Source organism: Anomaloglossus baeobatrachus, chromosome 3, assembly GCF_048569485.1.
Source record: "Anomaloglossus baeobatrachus isolate aAnoBae1 chromosome 3, aAnoBae1.hap1, whole genome shotgun sequence".
Classification (NCBI taxonomy): Eukaryota; Metazoa; Chordata; class Amphibia; order Anura; family Aromobatidae; genus Anomaloglossus; species Anomaloglossus baeobatrachus.
Window position 1 is genome coordinate 20027605 of NC_134355.1, and position 21533 is coordinate 20049137.

At 43.9% G+C, this 21533-nt stretch overlaps 1 protein-coding gene across 2 annotated transcripts in view; it reads right to left on the minus strand.

Annotated features, from left to right (window-relative positions):
* The window catches only part of ALK (ALK receptor tyrosine kinase), a 946570-nt gene that overhangs the window by 378824 nt on the left and 546213 nt on the right, over positions 1 to 21533 (minus strand). For both annotated transcript variants that reach the window (XM_075339043.1, XM_075339042.1), the window contains exon 4: positions 20898 to 21093. In XM_075339043.1, coding sequence (XP_075195158.1) covers positions 20898 to 21093 — 196 coding nt within the window. The remainder of the gene's footprint in view (positions 1 to 20897; positions 21094 to 21533) is intronic.

The window sequence follows — 21533 nt, forward strand, 5'->3', positions numbered from 1 at the left end:
TGTCCGTTCTCCCTTTATCTGTTATTTATGCTAATTCCATTATAGAATCATTTTATTAAGTGACTAGAAGGACCTGTGCTGATGTCATAACCATGTGGCCAGAAGGGGTGGGGCCTCAGCCAACTGAAAAATAATGATGCTTCCTGGTATCAGCTATGTTGGCTGAGGCCCCACCCCTTTTGGTCACATGGGTATGACATCAGCACAGGTCCTTCTAGTCACTTAGTAAAATGATTCTATAATAGAATTAGCATAAATAACAGGGGAAGGATGGACAGACAGGGGGCGAGAATCACTATGAATAGCCACCCCAGCTATCAGCTGATCGGCAGCTGCTGCCAATCAAAAAGCTGCTGATTTTACAAACTTTACTTTCTTGTGTTTCAAAACGTATACATCCGAGCTGACAACTAAAGGTATATATAGAATCAGCCTGATAGTGCCAGTATAGCAAATCCTGGTGATTGGTGTGCTTTAAACCAATATATCATTAATAATGCTGAATAAGAAAAACGAAACATTAGCGGATCTAATTCCAATATATGGCGCGATACCCGGAGCGGCACTGTCAGGTAAACGATTGCATTGGCCGCGACCTTTCCGTATAATTCTCTTTTGCTCCCATTTATTAGATGGCAAAACGCGAGATGTCGGCGCATGATGCACGCCAGCCTTTACTTCAATGATAAATACCGTCTACGGGGCAATTAACATTTCACATGTAGGAAGTAGATGGACATTGCTGCACATAACCGAGGAGCGGAGAGTCCCGTTTCATCTGCAGTACAGAGATTGCCTGTCAGCGGGAGGAATGGATGTCGGCAATAAAGGCAGCGCTCTCGGACGACCACTGGCTCATTGCAGCCTTGGCTTCCCACCAGTGGTAAGAACCGGTGGTGAATGATATTATCTACAGGCCGCGGGTCAGGACATTATTTACTTCCATCATTACCCGGTCAGTTCACGTTTTGTTGCTTTTCTTTTTATACTCAATTAGTATTTTGGAGACACCATAAAGCTTAATAATGGCCATAAGTCATTGGTCTAATGTAGAGGGGGTCAATGTTGAGCCTAGAAGAAAGACGGACCATTGCAGGGTTTTTGAAAGGGGGGTTTTAAAGGGAACCAACCAGCAGGATTTTCATATATAAAGTAAAGCCAGTGCTATACTGGCGCTGGCATGCCGAATCTAAGCATACCTTTTGTTCAGAGATTGAATGTTTTATTTCAGAAATATGTGCAAGTAAAGTTCCAAAAAAGCACTCCTATTTGATTGACAGGTGCAACAGGAAGGGAAAATATGAGTCAGATCTTGCTATCTATTCCCGCGCCTGTCTGCCTGCCTGGACCCTCCCCCCGCTGCCGCCGTCATAGACATTAATTGCTGCTCAGGCAGGCAGACAGGGGCGGGAATAGATAGCAAGACCCGACCCACATATTCCCTTCCTGTTGCACCTGTCAATCAAATAGAAGTGCATTGCTGGAACTTTACTTGCACATATTTCTGAAGTAAAACATCCAACCTCAGAACAAAAGGTATGGTTATATTCAGCATCCCAGCGCACGTTTAGTCATGGCTTTACTTTATGTATGAAAATCCTGCTGGGTAGTTCCCTTTAAATAGGAGGTGATGTTTAGGCTGATTTCCACAGAGTTTAATGATTCCATATAATTAATGAGCATCTTTCATATAATTTTATTTATTATACAGATGTTTACACACTTGTCCACAAATGTTGTTAATGACACTAATTTCTTAAAATGCAAATTCAATATATTTTCATGATGAATAAGCTAAAACCTCAGTAGCTGTTACAATGAGACTGCACCGGTCGCGCCATGTCCGAGAATACACCAGCGTAACACAGAGGGAACACCAGGGTAACAATACAGCAGACGACCCTGGTGCTAGGGAGAGGGGAGCGGGGTCACCTCCTAACACTCACCTGAGAAAGATCACTGCACCCACTAATGTACCTAGATGGGTCCTTCCGCCATGTGCCATCACGTACCTATGTCCTCGCTGTCCCTGAACTCACCCTGATTAGTAAAGGCCAGCGAGACGCCACGTCAAGTCCCTGCGTGTAGTGTCGCGGGCGGAGGGGCCGCGCTTGCCACGCTCGGGTCCGCGGCTGCTGCTCGGTGGCTCGAGCGGTGGACCGGACCCGGGGACTCGAGCAGTGCTCCTCGCCCACGAGTGAAAAGGGGGGTGGTTTGTTTTTGGGAGATAGTCCGTGACGCCATCCACGGGTCGTGGTGATAATGGGCACCACCGCTGCTGGTGACGGGGATCCCGGGAGCGATGGCAGGGAGCAGCTAGGATGTTGTCCCCTCCGTGGGTCAGGGTTGGTGATCCCGGGCCCGGTTGTGAAACGGGGAGGCTGGATGGCTGGGGTGCAGGGTTGCAGGGGCAGCGCGGTGCCGGATGGCACTGTAGTACTCACTCAGGCACAAATTCACAGAGTCTCTGGTAAACCAAACGGCTGGATGGACGGGTCCCGCAGCCGGCTGCAGTGTCTTTGCTCTCCCCGGACAGGTTGATGGTGGCTGTCTTTCCCTGCACCTGTGTAGAATGTTTTGACTCCGATGGCTTCCCAACGGTAGTCTGCTCCCCGGCGTGTATGTACCAGAGGAGCCCGTTTTGCCCGCAAGCGCTGGCCCTTGGTTTTCTAGCCTATGGCTGTGGCTGTGTATCCTCACGGTGTGGACTGTTGCCTTCTGTCGGGTCTTGGGTGTTAGGAAACCCCTGGGGTTCCGGTCACTCTCGGATTTGACCGTTGTCGGCGGCTCCAAGCCTAGTCGGGGTCCGATGGCCCTGCCTTTGTGCTTAGCTTCACTCCGCTCCCCGGTTCGGTACCGGCGAGCCACCGCCCGACCCCGGTCCTACGGTTCCGCAGAGGTCCACTAACTCCTGCAGACGGCCACCACCGTCTGCCGACCTTGCTGACAGTGCCTGGGCTCCTACCCAGATACTAGCAGTTTCTCCACTTCAAACTCAACTCTTCACTCCACTTCCACTGAACTCCAAACTAATCTGACTGCTTTTTCCCGCCTCCAGGCCTGTGAACTCTTCGGTAGGTGGGGCCAACCGCCTGGCTCCGCCCCACCTGGTGTGGACATCAGACCCTGGAGGGAGGCAACAAGGGTTTTGTTTGACTGGTGTTAACTATCCAGGGGAGGGTGTGCATGTGTGGTGTCATGTCTGTGACTTCCTGGCTAGTCCAGGGCGTCACAGTAGCGCCAACCCCCTTGCAGAGCGACGTGACCCCCAGGTCCGTGAAAGGCTCGAGCCACCACCCACCGTACGAGCACGGATCTGAGCAGCTCGGCGGTAGCAGACGAGCCCGTGGGGCGGTACAACATTCCAGCAGAAACTTCACAGATACAACTGAAGTGACACCTCAGCTTCTCCAGAAACTGGCTCCTTCCAAGTGGACAGTATAGGTATGAGCTAAAGCCGGTATATGGAGGAGTGAGGAGCAGATATTTATAGCAGAAGAGATAGGCTGAAGCTGAGGTTACAACTACCTGTTAGATCACTGCAGGATTGAAAGTGTGGCGCCCCTGAGGCTTCAGTCGCCATAGGGTACTGCACCTTACCAGAGGTGCGGTATTCATCCGGGTAAGGAGGAGGTCATTCCCGGTAAACCACCACAATCCACCAACACACATAGCTAGTTGCCCTCTCACTGGGACTGGGTTAGGGTAGGGTCGTTTAGGATGGTCACCATATCGTCTGGGGCCTCCCACCCACTAGTTCAGCAACGCGGGGGGTAGAGCTACTGATCGGGGGAGCAAGGTGACACACACACACACTCAGAGAGTTGAGAAACCACCGGGGAAAAAGTGAGACGCAGGAGAACACGGTTGCTGAGGGTAGAGCTGATAGCTCTCTCAGGACCGGCGCACACTTCAGGGTGCGGAGTCCTAGGCTGGTGGGCACTGCATGTCCCGCCAGCACAATCCGCCGGGCAGAGGATTTCAAGTCTTCTGGCCCACATAAAGGACCCGGGGCACAGCATCATATAGAGCCAGGAGTCATGACCAACGGGCAGCACCAGCAACGTACTCGCGCTGCCTGCTATACAGGACGGGAAAAGAACCATTCCCAGGACTTGGGTCCCAGCGTAGCTTCAAGTCGCAGGGACTCACACAATATAGGGCAGGGAGGAAGGACTCACTTGAAAGGAACACCGGTTCTGACCTCCGAACTATCCGTGATCGGCTGGAGCCCATCACAGCGGAGTCCGGCAGTCCAAAGGTGGTGACATCTCAGTGAGTAAAGAACTGCAACTGCTGTGTCGTCTGATCCTTCCCGAGCCCCGCGCTCTTTATTAGAGTGGACTACTACCCCCCACATCTTCTCTGGGGCCTAAGCTCTGTCTGTGGAGAGCAGTACCATCCGAGCTGCGTTATCATCCGCCCCGGAGAAGACCTCCGGCAGCGGCGGCTAATAACTGGCCACACACCACAGGTGGAGTCACGAATAACTACTCCCATCATATCCCCAATTCCCTATCTTTATCAACACTGCCGGAGTCACGAAACCGGGCCAGGCCTCTGTGATATGCCAAACCGACACCGGCCCGGTGATGAGTAACCCCCGAGACCCCGACCCCTTACCAACTCAGGGTAAATGATGAACACTACAGCGAATCTGAGATCAACAATATACCGTGAGCTTCTGATCTCAGATCCCGCGAGATCACATCAGGCCGTGACTCACTCAGGACAGTTCTCCCCCTTCTATGAAGGGCCTCTGGATCCTAAGGTCCAGGTTTGTCCGGGTGAGACATAAGAGAGGAATGCACCAAACCTTCTTGGATTAACATCCTTTCTTCTGGACCATAACCTTTCCAATGTACTAGATATTGAGGAGAACGGCAAAAAAAACTGAGTATCCACAATTTTTGCCACCTGAAACTCTAGATTACCATCAACAATAACTGGAGGTGGCGGTAAAGGTGGAACGTCCAAAGACGCAACATATTTTTTGACCTATGGAAATCATTATGGAGGTAGCCCAAGATGAAAAACCAATGAAAGTAGGACCTAGTTTCTAAGCAAGAATCTTCAGCTTAATATTTCTGGTGGAAAGCCATACATAATCATTCACACACAGGTCCGCACCTGACGAACGTCTTTTGTCAGACATGCATTTGTATCTGTGCCCCGTAATCTTTAGGTTGTTTTTTACTCCTTGCCACACAGAACAGAGTGACAAAGAAAATCTTTCCTCCTGAGGAACCTCCGAACACCCATCTCTACTGAAAGCACAGAACTGAGGGTGAAAGCCGCGTGCACCAAAATGTGGTGACCTAAAAGTGGACTCGTTGCGATGATTGTTTTACGCAAACTCAGCCAAGGGAAAGTAAGATGGCCAATCTTGGGGATCAGACACAAAACATCTCAGGTACGTTTCTAGCCTTTGATTCAGACGTTCTGTTAGATTGAGGATGGAACGCTAAAGAAAAGGAAAGATCTAACCCCAGATGGGGACCAAATATTTTCCAAAATTTCGATACAAACTGGGTCCCACAATCTGAGACTACATCGAAGGGGACTCGTGAAGCTTCATGATCTCAGTGCCAAAGTTTTAGCATTAGGGAGAGCCGGTAAGGCAATGAGATGAGCCGTCTTGCTAAACCTATCCACCACTTATAAAATCACAGTTTTTCCAGCGAATGAAGAAGGTAGTTAGGTTCAGCCTTCTCACCTCGGCCGTGTCTCTGAGCACTGAACACCTTGTACTTCTGTGTCTAGCTCAGTGGTGGTCGGTCTCACTCTCCTCACCTCGGCCATGTCTACGAGCACTCAACACCTTGTACTTCTGTGTCTTGCTCAGTGGTGGTTGGGATTAGCCTCCTCACCTTGGCCCTGTCTCTGAGAAATGACAACCTTGTATCTCTGTGTCCTGCTCGGTGGTGGGTAGCTTCAGCTTCCTCAGCTCAGCCGTGTCTCTGAGCACTGAACACCTTGTACTTCTGTGTCTTGCTCAGTGGTGAACAGGTTCAGCCACCTTACCTCGGCTGTGTCTCTGAGCACTGAACACTAGTGATGGGCAGACCTGGACTGTAAAAGTCTGGATCCATGAAGGTTCAAAAGAACCCGAGCAAAGTCCCCTGGACCAGAGTTCTCAGGGAACTCCTGTTAACGATCCAGGTACGGCCACCAGGGTAATAAAAAAAAAATTAAAGAAAGAAAATAAGAATCAAGCAAGTACTTTATACCTACCAGTCTCTGCGTGACTGCAACTCTGCTTCCAGGCCGCTCACTCTACTTCGGGGGCCGCTCATTATACTTCATGCATATGCACTGCTTCCCCCACCCAACAGCAGTCGTGGGAATCCCTGATTGGTTGCAGTGAGACAGCACCCCCAGCCTGTGTGACAGCGTGTCTGACTGCAACCAATCAGAGGTTCTGTGTTTGCGTCCAGATTGATGTAAAAATAAATAAATAAATTGGCATAGAGTCTCTCTGTATGATACCAGCACATATAAAGCATACAGCTACAGGCTGCAGCCCCCAGCCGTGTGGTTATCTTGGATGTGTATCAAAATAAAAAGAACCACATGCGAAATTCTTTTTAAAATTATTTAAATATTATTTTAAGAAATGGCATGCGGTTACCCCCAATTTTGATACCCAGCTATGATAAAGCCGACAGCTGGAAGCTGGTATTCTCAGGCTGGGAGGCCCATGGTTATTGGACCCACCCACCCTAAAAATAGCAGCCTGCAGCTGCCCAGGATTGTTACATCCATTGAATGAGACAATCCTGGAACTTTACTCATGTGATCTCAATAATAATGATAGTGATAATTCTGCACACAGCATACACATGAGGTCCTGCACCATAATAAGTACTATCCGGTAGTTACACCTTGTGCCTCCGCGCCTGTCAACACACATTAATGATTATGATCTTGCTATGAGATTCTCTACAGTATCATGTTCAGCAAATCTGTATGAAAATATGTAATGAAAGCAATTCCAGCCAACAAAGCGCATCCCGCTAATCACGGCTCCCGGGTAGTCGGCACAGTTGTGTAACGTGTTCCCGGTTGGCGGCTCGTTTTTCCTTTAAGCCATTAAGGAGGCGCCTTTGTTGTACTTTAACGTGTAATTAAACAGTTGGATCCGCAGCAGTTTGTTCAGCTAGAAAACTATTAAAGGTACTGTAGGCGTCAAGCCGCGCGGCCATCACAATCACAGCGGAAAGCAAAGAATCGAGGTTTAGAGTCCGGACTTGTCAGGAGATTAAGTGACTAAGAAGTGATCCCGGTGTTAACCGGCCCGGGGTGGGGGACGTACATTGTGAACAGTGCACTGAATACACACAGGGTCCTCACTGACGGCAAAGGAAAGCCCACCCAATACAAGATCACATGGAGACATCTCTAATATCTTATATACAGCACATAGGGGGGCAAATAATTTTCCCAAGGGGCCACATAAGACACCGTGACTGGTGGGGAGGCCGAACCAAATTAATTAAGCTCAATATTAATATTAACTTATTAATTACAATTTATTTTGCATTAATATTAATTGTATTATTTAATATTAAGGAGAATAAAGTATGATGACATCCCCCTATATACAGTATGAGCCCCCATATACCTCCTAGATACAGTATGAGCCCCCACATAGCCTCCTATATACAATATGAGCCCCCATATAGCCTCTTATATACAGTATGAGCCCCCACATAGCCTCGTATATACAATATGAGCCCCCATATAGCCTCTTATATACAGTGTGAGCCCCCACATAGCCTCCTATATACAGTATTAGCCCCCACATAGCTCTCCATATACTATATGAGTCCCCATATAGCCTCCTATATACAGTATGAGCTGCCATATAGCCTCCTATATACAGTATGAGCTGCCATATAGCCTCTTATATACAGTATGAGCCCCCACATAGCACCCCATACACCATATGAGCCCACACGCAGACCTATACATACAGCAGGAGCCCAACACAGCCTCCTAAATACAGCATGAGTCCCTACATAGCCCCCTATATACAGTATGAGGCTACACATTGCCCCTCTATATATAGGGCGCCCCCACATAGCCCTCTATATAAAGTATGAGCCCCCACATTGCTCTTTAATATATAATGTGAACCCACACATCGCCCCTTTATATACAGTGCAGCCCCACATAACCCGTTATATACAGTATGAGCCCCCACATAGCCCCTATATACAGTATAAATCCCTACATAACTTCCTAAATACAGCATAAGCCCCCACAAAACCCTTTATATACAGTATGAGTAAACACAAAGCTCTATATACAGTGTGAGCCTACACATTGCTCCTCTATAAACAATAAGCCCCCATATATCCTCCTATATACTGTCCAAGCCTCCACATATCCCTCTATACAAAGTATGAGCCCCCACATAGCCCCTCAATATATAGTGTGAACTCACACATCACCTCTCGATATACAATGAGGCCCCAAAGAGCCTCCTATATACATGAGCCCCACATTGTCTCCTATATACAGCATGAGCTCTAAATAGCCTCCTGTATACTTAATGAGGCCGCACATAGCCCTTCTTTATACTATAATACTGCCCCTATGTTCAAAAATATAACTACTTTAATACTGCCCCTATGTACAAGAATATAACTACTATAATACTGCCTCTATGTACAAGAATATAACTACTATAATACTGCCCCTATGTACAAGAATATAACTACTATAATACTGCCCCCTATGTACAAGAATATAACTACTATAATACTGTCCCTATGTACAAGAATATAACTACTATAATACTGCTCCTATATACAAGAATATAACTACTATAATACTGTCCCTATGTACAAGAATATAACTACTATAATACTGCCCCATATGTACAAGAATATAACTACTATAATACTGCTCCTATGTACAAGAATATAACTACTATAATACTGCCCCCTATGTACAAGAATATAACTACTATAATACTGCCCCTATGTACAAGAATATAACTACTATAATACTGCTCCTATATAGAAGAATATAACTACTATAATACTGCCCCTATGTACAAGAATATAACTACTATAATACTGCCCCCTTTGTACAAGAATATAACTACTATAATACTGCTCCTATGTACAAGAATATAACTACTATAATACTGCCCCCTATGTACAAGAATATAACTACTATAATACTGCCCCTATGTACAAGAATATAACTACTATAATACTGCTCCTATATAGAAGAATATAACTACTATAATACTGCCCCTATGTACAAGAATATAACTACTATAATACTGCTCCTATATAGAAGAATATAACTACTATAATACTGCCCCCTATGTACAAGAATATAACTACTATAATACTGCCCCTATGTACAAGAATATAACTACTATAATACTGCTCCTATGTACAAGAATATAACTACTACAATACTGCTCCTATATAGAAGAATATAACTACTATAATACTGCCCCTATGTACAAGAATATAACTACTATAATACTGCTCCTATATAGAAGAATATAACTACTATAATACTGCCCCCTATGTAGAAGAATATAACTACTATAATACTGCCCCTATGTACAAGAATATAACTACTATAATACTGCTCCTATGTACAAGAATATAACTACTATAATACTGCCCCTATGTACAAGAATATAACTACTATAATACTGCTCCTATGTACAAGAATATAACTACTATAATACTGCCCCATATGTACAAGAATATAACTACTATAATACTGCTCCTATGTACAAGAATATAACTACTATAATACTGCCCCCTATGTACAAGAATATAACTACTATAATACTGCCCCTATGTACAAGAATATAACTACTATAATACTGCTCCTATATAGAAGAATATAACTACTATAATACTGCCCCTATGTACAAGAATATAACTACTATAATACTGCTCCTATATAGAAGAATATAACTACTATAATACTGCCCCCTATGTACAAGAATATAACTACTATAATACTGCCCCTATGTACAAGAATATAACTACTATAATACTGCTCCTATGTACAAGAATATAACTACTATAATACTGCCCCCTATATACAAGAATATAACTACTATAATACTGCCCCCTATGTACAAGAATATAACTACTATAATACTGCTCCTATGTACAAGAATATAACTACTATAATACTGCCCCCTATATACAAGAATATAACTACTATAATACTGCCCCCTATGTACAAGAATATAACTACTATAATACTGCCCCTATGTACAAGAATATAACTACTATAATACTGCCCCTATGTACAAGAATATAACTACTATAATACTGCTCCTATATACAAGAATATAACTACTATAATACTGCCCCTATGTACAAGAATATAACTACTATAATACTGCTCCTATATACAAGAATATAACTACTATAATACTGCTCCTATATACAAGAATATAACTACTATAATACTGCCCCATATGTACAAGAATATAACTACTATAATACGGCTCCTATGTACAAGAATATAACTACTATAATACTGCTCCTATGTACAAGAATATAACTACTATAATACTGCCCCCTATGTACAAGAATATAACTACTATAATACTGCCCCTATGTACAAGAATATTACTACTATAATACTGCCCCTATGTACAAGAATATAACTACTATAATACTGCTCCTATATAGAAGAATATAACTACTATAAAACTACCCCCTATGTACACGAATATAACTACTATAATACTGCCCCTATGTACAAGAATATAACTACTATAATACTGCCCCTATGTACAAGAATATTACTACTATAATACTGCCCCTATGTACAAGAATATAACTACTATAATACTGCTCCTATATACAAGAATATAACTACTATAATACTGCCCCCTATATACAAGAATATAACTACTATAATACTGCCCCTATGTACAAGAATATAACTACTATAATACTGCCCGCTATGTACAAGAATATAACTACTATAATACTGCCCGCTATGTACAAGAATATAACTACTATAATACTGCTCCTATGTACAAGAATATAACTACTATAATACTGCCCCCTATATACAAGAATATAACTACTATAATACTGCCCCCTATGTACAAGAATATAACTACTATAATACTGCCCCTATGTACAAGAATATAACTACTATAATACTGCTCCTATATACAAGAATATAACTACTATAATACTGCCCCTATGTACAAGAATATAACTACTATAATACTGCTCCTATATACAAGAATATAACTACTATAATACTGCTCCTATGTACAAGAATATAACTACTATAATACTGCCCCATATGTACAAGAATATAACTACTATAATACGGCTCCTATATACAAGAATATAACTACTATAATACTGCTCCTATGTACAAGAATATAACTACTATAATACTGCCCCATATGTACAAGAATATAACTACTATAATACGGCTCCTATATACAAGAATATAACTACTATAATACTGCCCCTATGTACACGAATATAACTACTATAATACTGCCCCTATGTACAAGAATATAACTACTATAATACTGCCCCTATGTACAAGAATATTACTACTATAATACTGCCCCTATGTACAAGAATATAACTACTATAATACTGCTCCTATATACAAGAATATAACTACTATAATACTGCCCCCTATATACAAGAATATAACTACTATAATACTGCCCCCTATGTACAAGAATATAACTACTATAATACTGCCCCCTATATACAAGAATATAACTACTATAATACTGCCCCTATGTACAAGAATATAACTACTCTAATACTGCTCCTATGTACAAGAATATAACTACTATAATACTGCTCTTATGTACAAGAATATAATTACTATAATACTGCCCCTATGTACAAGAATATAACTACTATAATACTGCCCCTATGTACAAGAATATAACTATTATAATACTGCTCCTATGTACAAGAATATAACTACTATAATACTGTCTTTATGACCCGGGTTTGTTGCAGTTTGCAGGAGATATAGTGGATGGCTTGCGGCTGTCTTTATACATGGACCCCCCATATCTGGGTCTTTCCTCGGGGGGCTGTTGTGTCGTGGTCGTGCGCTCTCATTAATCAGGGAGATGTCATTCTCTTTGCTACAATTATAGTTCCATTTACAATAACGCTCATTTATCCGGCCGTGTTTTTAAGGGATAAGCAAATATTGAGGCCTTTTAAATTAAGGAAAAAGTAATTTCCCCTGACAGGTTAATAAAGCAGAAAATGGATATAAAAATAAAGGGAAACACTCAAAAATCCCATTATCTTTTCTAATTAAACTTCTGTCAATAGTAAATGATGTGAACTCTTAAATACTCTGCGGAGAGATGTCATATTATCAATTCCATTTTCAGATCCAGCTCCGATCATCTCCCTTTTCCTTAAGGTCAAGAATTAGCAAAACTTGCAATTTCCTACGATATAGCGGCACAGGACGTTTACACGCAGGCGGCATTACACAAACAGGAGATTACAAGACTTTATTTCACACCTCGAAAAGGAGAAAAAGTCAAAAACATGAAATGAAAAATGTTGAAAAACACAAAAATGATTTGGAAAAGCGGCATTTTTTTTTCCGGCCGTCACTCACGCCTTCTGTAGTTTTTATGGTAGCTCTTCACTGTGTTTGCAGATACAGTACCGACCAAAAGTTTGGACACACGTTCTCATCTCTAGAACAACTATTAAGAGGAGACTTTGTGCAGCAGCCTTCATGGTAAAATAGCTGCTGGGAAACCACTGCTAAGGACAGGCAACAAGCAGAAGAGAACACAAGGAATGGACATTAGACCAGTGGAAATCTGTGCTTTGGTCTGATGAGTCCAAATTTGAGATCTTTGGATCCAACCACCATGTCTTTGTAGAAAAGGTGAACGGATGGACTCTACATGGCTGGTTCCCACCGTGAAGCATGGAGGAGGGGTGATGGTGTGGGGGGGCTTTGCTGCTGACACTGTTGGGAATTTATTCAAAATTGAAGGCATACAGAACCAGCATGGCTACCACAGCATCTTGCAGCGGCGTGCTATTCCATCCGGTTTGCGTTTAGTTGGACCATCATTTATTTTTCAACAGGACAATGACCCCAAACACACCTCCAGGCTGTGTAAGGGCTATTTGACTAAGGAGAGTGATGGGGTGCTACTCCAGATGACCTGGCCTCCACAGTCACCAGACCTGAACCCAATCGAGATGGGTGAGCTGGACCGCAGAGTGAAGGCAAAAGGGCCAACAAGTGCTAAGCATCTCTGGGAACTCCTTCAAGACTTTTGGAAAACCATTTCCGGTGACTACCTCTTGAAGCTCATCAAGAGAATGCCAAGAGTGTGCAAAGCAGTAATCAAAGCAAAAGGTGGCTACTGTGAAGAACCTAGAATATAAGACATATTTTCAGATGTTTCACACTTTTTTAAGTATTTCATTCCACATGTGTTAATTCATAGTTTTGATGCCTTCAATGTGAGTCAACAGTTTTCAGAGTCATGAAAATCAAGAAAACTCTGTGAATGAGAAGTTGTGTCCAAACTTTTGGTCTGTACTGTACATCAAAAAACCGTTGATGGTCAAAGGTCTCATTTTTGGAGTCATCAATGCAAGAACTGGGACAGAAAAGACTTTCTGACCAAGGATGGAAACATTTACTTATGTGAAGCCGAGATTGACGGCTGTAGGTCATACACGGAGAGAAAGAGGTGCGAAAGACGAGACAAAAATAGGGGCAAAAACTTCCCTCACTGACGTAGAAGTTTAGGACTTCATGTATTTAATAGAAGACTCTACAGTATACTCCCATGTACTCACCACTATAGAAGACCATGTCATTATGGACCTGGATCCGGAAAATATCAACACCCCATAAACCGAACCATCAGATCCCACTCAACTGCTTCTCTACACAAAATCCCCAAAGAAACCTTCCATTCAGACCTCACAGCCATGTGGCCTCTTCCACCTGCTCCCCCCGCCCTATAAATGGTCCAAGATGTTGGCCATAAAATATAAAGATATTCCAAGGAGACCAGAAATGCAAGAGAGGCTTCACCCCTTCTTCAACTATGAGCACAGGACAAATCCAGAAGAAGTGAAAGACCTCAATAATATATTCTACCCCATGGCCAAAAAGTCCAAACTCAAGAGGCAACAAGAGGCCAAAAGAAAAACACATCAACAGTTGGCTTGATAGGGAGTTTGAAGACCCTCAAGAGAAGAGCCTCAAACAAAAAAGACCCAAACCACGCAGGAGTCATAACATGGACTAGGAGAAGGTCCTACATAAGGTTAAACACACAACTTAACAGGAGTAACACTATGAAAAACAAGGGGTACACCAGGGACACTTTAACAACGGTGGGCCCTGATGTTAGTGAGAGGAGAGATGGACATCTCCTCCACTTACCTGCCGATCTTTCTTGCACTCAAGCCAATCCCTATACAGGTTCCTCACCCGTGGCCGGGGAGGAACCTGAAGCCCTGAGTGTCCCTATAATAGTCTTGGCTAGGGAGTGGGTAGGTAAGGATGACTAGTCCCACTGCTGCACTGAAACAACACACCAGGGAAGGAAGACAGACAGGGGGAAAACAACAGAACAAACAAGGGGTTCACCGGGGACACTTTAACAACAGTGGGCTCTGATGCTAGTGAGAGGGGAGATGGACATCTCCACTTACCTGACAATGTACCCTGAACTCCTAGCCAGCTCTATAAAGTTTCCTTACCTGTTGTCGAGCAGGAACCTGAAGCCCTGAGTGTCCCTACAATAGTCCTGGCTAGGGAGTGGGTAGGTAAGGATGACTAGTCCCACTGCTGCACTGAAGCAACCCATGAGGGAAGGGAGACCGACAGCGGGAAAACAACACAACAAACAAGATGTTCTCAGGGGACACTTTAACAACAGTGGGTCCTGATGCTAGTGAGAGGGGAGATGGACATCTCCTCCACTTACCTGCCACTGTACCCTGCACGCCTAGCCAGTCCCTATATAGGTTTCACACTTGTTTCCGGACAGGAACCTCAAGTCCTGAGGGACCCTACAATAGTCCTGGCTAGGGGAGTGGGTAGGTAAGGATCACTAGTCCCACTGCTGCAATGAAACAACACACGAGGGATGGACGATAGACAAAGGAAAAACACCACAACAAACAAGGGGTTCACCTGGGACACTTTAACAACAGTGAGCCCTGTTGCTAGTGAGAGGGGAGATGGACATCTCCACTTACCTGCTGCTGTACCCTGCACTCCTAGCCAGTCCTATACTGTTTCCTTACCTGTTGCCAACCTGAAGCACTGAGTGTCCCTACAATAGTCCTGGCTAGGGAGTGGGTAAGTAAGGATGACTAGTCCCACTGCTGCACTGAAGTAACCCACGAGGGAAGGGAGACAGACAGAGGAGTAACACCACAACAAACAAAGGGGGCACTGGGGACACTTTAACAATGGTGGGCCCTGATGCTAGTGAGAGGGAAGATGGAAACCTCCTGCCCTATCCTGCCACTCTACCCTGCACTCCTACCCAGTCCCTATACAGGTTCCTCACCTGTCGCTCAGCAGGAACCTAAAACCCTAAGTGTTCCTACAATAGTCCTGGCTAGGGAGTGGGTAGGTAAGGATCACTAGTCCCACTGCTGCACTGAAACAATATACCAGGAAGGGAAGACAGACAGGGGTAAAACAACACAACAAACTGCTGCAGTCAGACCCAAGACTACAGCCACCAAAGCAACATCAAGACTGGGCTCCACCTGCTCCGTTCACCTCCAGCCCAAGCATCCAAATGAATAAGAATTAACGGCACCCTCTGCTGGTAGCAGAGGGTATATAAAGGGACTGGGAGTGGTCCCAAACTTGAAACACCTGAGGTTGCAATGAGCCTGCATGCTGGCAGGGAATACTGACATTAACCGTCTCTTCCCCAAAGGAAAGGGAATACATTTAACACTAGAACTACTGGACTCGTGACACCTATATAGAAATACATAGTGCGAAGTAGTCAAAATGACTACCTCAGTAGTTCTAGTGTTAAATAGTCTTCACAAGGAAAAGTGAAACTCAGATTTATCAAAACTGCACCAAACAGCCCAGTAAGTGACACATCACTGGAATCTGGGTCTCAGCCCCTACATCATACTGGTAAAAACTTGCTGGTAGATTCTATTTAACCCTTCCTTTTCAAGATTTCTCATCTATTGCAGCTTTACTAGATGACTTTATGTTAAATTCAGCAGAAAACGTCGCTCAACACTAAAAGTCTTCACGGAGGGCGTCAGACATCTTCTCAGTCTTTTACAAGCACATGGATTGATACGTGAGATTGGTGATGGATGGATGTTAGATGTGCGTTTGTTCTTGAGATCAGATATCTCAGCAGATTTCTAGAACAGGGAATGTTATCCCCTCATTGACTTTTCTATACGCCTCATTGCGGTGACTTCTCTCCACAATACGCGGATATCCACGGAACGTCCCATTTTACAGATGAAGCGTGAGGTTATAACTTACATTTTTTTTTTTTTGCTTTCTCCAAAGTTGCTTCCGTCAGCCGCTTCACTGAAGAAATGTTACAGAAGTATCAGGATATTATATTTCCATTTCATATGCTACGTCAAAATACATTTTTTATGATTTGTCGGGGAGGCCAGCGCCAAACCTATTTGCCAGATGCTTCTTTCTGAGCGGTAAATCTGCTACCTTTGTGATAATAGCTGAGAAGATTATACATTTTACTGGATTCCGCATTAAATATTACGGCGCGCGCTAAACTAACATTTAGAGCAGAACTAAATAAATATGTTGATTACATCATAATTCAGTCCAGAATCCTCTCCCCGCATCATAAACTTATCAAAGACTCCGAGCGGAAAAGCCCGAAGCGCAGTTATAATGCCTGGAAAATGCAACCAAGGCTGTCGGATACATATAAGTCTTAGTCTGGGTGTAAGATATATAAGAAGTAATTATCCGGTGATAACCTGCAGATCGGTCACTGACATTGAAATGATCAGTTTATAATTTTCATGCGTCAGACCAGTCTGTAAACAGAAATACATCGAAAAAAAAGAAGACTCTTCCGTCATCGATCATCAGAAACAAGAATTATTTGTGAATTCATCAATAAAAAAATGAATAAAATTAGTAGAAAGAAATACAGGATGCAGAACAAGTTGTTCCTATAGGCAATAATCAAAGTTGGTTCCTTGAGGAAGTCTTTTACGAAACGCGCGTCGGGGCTTGTGGTCATCGTTTTCTTTCTTCTCCCCAACCAGGACAGCAATGGGTGAGTGACATTGTGCTCCACTGTGAGCACTATCCAGACCGAGATCACTTCATCAGCGTACACTGGGCACCCTACCAAACAAATGCAGTAGGCACTTGCACTTGCTCCATTTTGTTTTGGCTGGGTATGCATGGGTCGTTCATCCGATCACATGTTATGGCCAATTCATGTCTCAGGGTCCCATATAATATTGTATAGCGCTGTTAATTCTTTGTGTACACTTTTGTATCTATGATGTATGGGTTTTGTCACATAGGCCCATGTCTTATTATGGTGGTGGGGTATGGGGTGTGGGACGCAATCATTGTCCGTCTACACTGAAGCTGTTCTGACTTTTTATCCTGTAAATTGTGTGATTAATAATTTTTGGTGATAAAGTTTTGTATTTTTGAAAAAAAAATTCTTCTACTTTATTGGACCTATTACTCCCTATTTATTTATAGGAGTTATATGATAATCAATGTAGTTAGCAAAAATGCATCCATAAGGCACATAACGGCATGACATGGGTCCACCAGAAGCCCCCCACCCCACTACAGAGGAAAAATCCCACTGGGAAAATAATCACATTCATTTTTCAAAAAATTCCCATTGTTTTTGATAATAGGTTACAGTCTTCTTTTATATAGGATATATTTCAATTGTTGGTTAGACGCCCATTCGTTTTTTGTCCTATTTGTTTGTAAACAGAATATCTGCAGCTTTGCTTCCTCTACCGCAGCAAGAAGTCCCAGCATTTGGTTCGAAAGCAGCTTCAGCCTTATCCTGCGGAAACCGCGGCATCAGTAACTACTTGAGACAAGCAAATTGATTTGATGTGATTCTATTCTGCTTTAAATTTCACCCCCAAAAATTTCAGGTTTATCAGAAACTAAATTTTCAGCCGATGTCGGCTGCTATTTTCCTTAAAGGGAATCTGTCACCCTTTTAATGCCATGACAGCACCGCAGACCGAAGCTAGAAGAAAAAAAATGGAACCGGAATAAAAAAAGGAATAAGCGGAGTACCGGGGTTGGGACCTGCAGCACCAGGACAGGTGGGTGCAGGAGGGCAAGTTTAATTTTCTTTTGTTCGTTTGTAAACTTTTTTCCAACCTTCCAAAGGATTAAAGGGAATCTGTCCCCCTTCTGAGTTTTTTTTAGCTATTAATATGGGCATACAGGTGGTATAGAGGTGATATTAGCCGTACCTGTCTGCCTCCTGCATGAGGGGTCGTTTGGCAAAAATTCTCTTTTATATGTTCTGTCTTCCAGGCTATGGGGCGTGCACTGCCTGGAAGGTAGAAGGCCTCTGGGCTTCATTATACAGGATTCTTCTTCCCCTTCTCTTTAGAGGTCCTGTGATGTCAGGAGCGCGGCCAGAAATCCTGTGCCTGCCATTCCTCCCCGCACTGTGAAGCAGCAGTGACTCCCCGGAGCATGCACACTTCAAAATTTAAGCCTGTGCCCACAGAAGAGTGGAACAGAGCAGGGAGCGACGGCACGCAGAATGCGCAGACACGAGATTTGGGGCCGTGCACCTGATGTCACAGGGGCACCTGGGAAGACGAATCATGTATAATGAAGACTGGAGGCAGGATTATCTTCCAGGCAGCGCACACCCCATAGCCTGGAAGACAGAAGATATAAAAGAGGATTTTTGCCAAACGACCCTTCATCCATGAGGCAGACAGGTACGGCTAATGTCACCTCTATGCCACGTGTATGTCAATATTAATAACTAAAAACCCGCAAAAGGCTGACAGATTCCCTTTAATTATTTTGAAGGTCGGAAAAGAGTTTACAAAAGAAAAAAGAAGAAAAAAATTAAACTTGCCCTCCTTCACCTTCCTTGGTGCTGCAGGTCCCATCCCCGGTCCTCCGCTTATTCACCTTTTAATTCTGGCTCCATTTTTTTCTCCCGGCTTCGGTACTGTCATGGCATTGTAGGGGTAAACACATCCTGACCTGAACATAACTTTTAATCAGTAAATGTTAAAAATAGCCACAAAAATATAAAATGGTGACATCAGCCACTGATCAAATGAAGGTGTCCATTGTAAATCCATCCACCTTTGCAGAATAAATGTTTTTTACCTCCATAAATTCGAGGTCAATCGAATCTATACAATCCAGTTTTGTCAGATTTTCTCATCTCCACTGACTACAGCTTTCTCTTCTCCTCTTCCTAGAGGAAGTCACAATCTCAGACCAAACCTTTCATTCCGGAGCAGCTCTCTCTTCCCCTCTCCCAGAAGCAAGTCTCAGCACAAGCTCCAATTTGTCTCTGAGCAACATGCAAAACATGCAACAGAATGTATCTTATTTTTCTCCATAAAACAATGGACACTTCTCTATCCTAATATCTAACATCTTGTTTTCTTACAGGATTGTAAAAATAAGTGAACCCTTTTGACTTAAATCAAATTTGACTGTCAGAATCCGATTTTTTTTTTGCCATTCTTTCCTAGATTCAAAAGAATAATGCTTACCCCACCCCAACCCTCATCTTGTCCAGGAAGTTACCCACTTAATCATTTCAGGCCGTTCTTCATTCAAGATGCCTGACATCTTCATGCCACAGATCCCGTGAGGTCTTTGGTTCCTCCTCATGGTTCAATGCTATAACAATAGAGAACTTATTGGTGCCAAAGTCTCAATGGGTCTTGTGGGAAGAAAAAGATCGGCAGCCTGTGAATGATGACAGGACCAGGACAACCAAGTGGTGGACACGGTAAGGTCCGGGGAGCAGTGAGTGTTCTCTTTTTTTAGTTCACCCTACTTTTATTATGTTCTTGAGGCCAGCTCACCGAGCGCTTACCTGTCCTGACCGGCTGCCACCCGTGTCCTCGCTACCTCTGTGGCTCTGTTTCCTGCAGCAGTCTGATGAGGTCGCAGAGTGGTGAGCTCATCACGCTGCTGCACACTGGGCTGCGGGATGATGGGCCGGTGCCCTGCTCTGCTCCACGCACCTTGCCTGCAGCACATGGCTAATTTGCATGCAACGCCTCTGAAGCGATTCACCTGCAACTTAGTGATGTGTTGTAGTGGCCAAAGCAGGGCTGCTGTCAGGACATTACAACCATGACTGATGTATGGGGCCCAGTGCAGAGGGGATCCCAGGTAATTACTTAGCTTTATTAAGCCCTCTTTACTGGGCCCCAGTCACAGCCGCAGCCGAGGGACCTGGCCGACCTGGGCTTAATAATGCAAAGTAATTACCCCGGGCCCCCCTCTTCACCGGGCCCCATACACCAGTCATGGTTGTAATGCCCTGACGGTCGCCCTTCTTGAGGGACCCTGGAGCATAATTAGCCACATTAGAACTGAAAAAAATAAATTGCATTTTCAGGCCAAATTCGAGAGTATTGCCAAATTTGATTCTTCTCCGCCTGAGTCACCACTGAGGAGCCCACGGGGTGATATAACCTGAGGCAAAGAGGAGAGACCTGACTACATAATATAGACACCAGGTTGTCCCCATGATGTCCCAGACCCCCACAATAACTAATGAGTACATGGAGTGGACATTGTTCCAGGGAGCGTCGGATACAATATGTCAGGTGATTGATACAATGTTTCATTTACAGCCAATAATATCTCACCGGCTTCTCTCCGGGATCCTCGGAGCCTCCGTGGAATAAATCACCACATTGTCCGGATGAAGCCGTAGAGAATATTTCCCGCTTCTCTGCAGGAACGCGGCCATCTCCACCCTGCAGCTCGGATTGTTGCTCCTCAGCCACGGACTGACCACGGTGGGACTCTGACCTCCACGTGATGCGAAGAACAAAAAGTTCCCTGGAAAACAGAAGCAATGAGACAAGGGTCATCCAAAACTGTTCTTTTTTTAAATCTGAAACTTTTTACACAAGTATGTTCATAGTTCTCCATATCCAGAGATGCATCTTTTGAGGTGAGAAACATTGATACACCCACCATGATTTTACAACCCTGCTGGGAATTGTTTGCGCTATATGTGTCTATATGGTCCATCCAGTGGTTGTGATGTGCATTGCGGCCTCTCAAAAAGATGTGCTTGTCACGGGGTCCTTCTCCCATATCACACAATCAACACAGCGAGAGATGGCGTTACAATCAAAAGAGCTTTTATTCCAAGCAAAGCAAATGGTCCATAACATAATCCACAAAACAGAGGGTAAAATTAGTCCAGTAACACAAATATAGTCTGGTAACCGATAAATGTCCAGGTCTGAGAAATCTCAGCTTCTCCCAGAGGA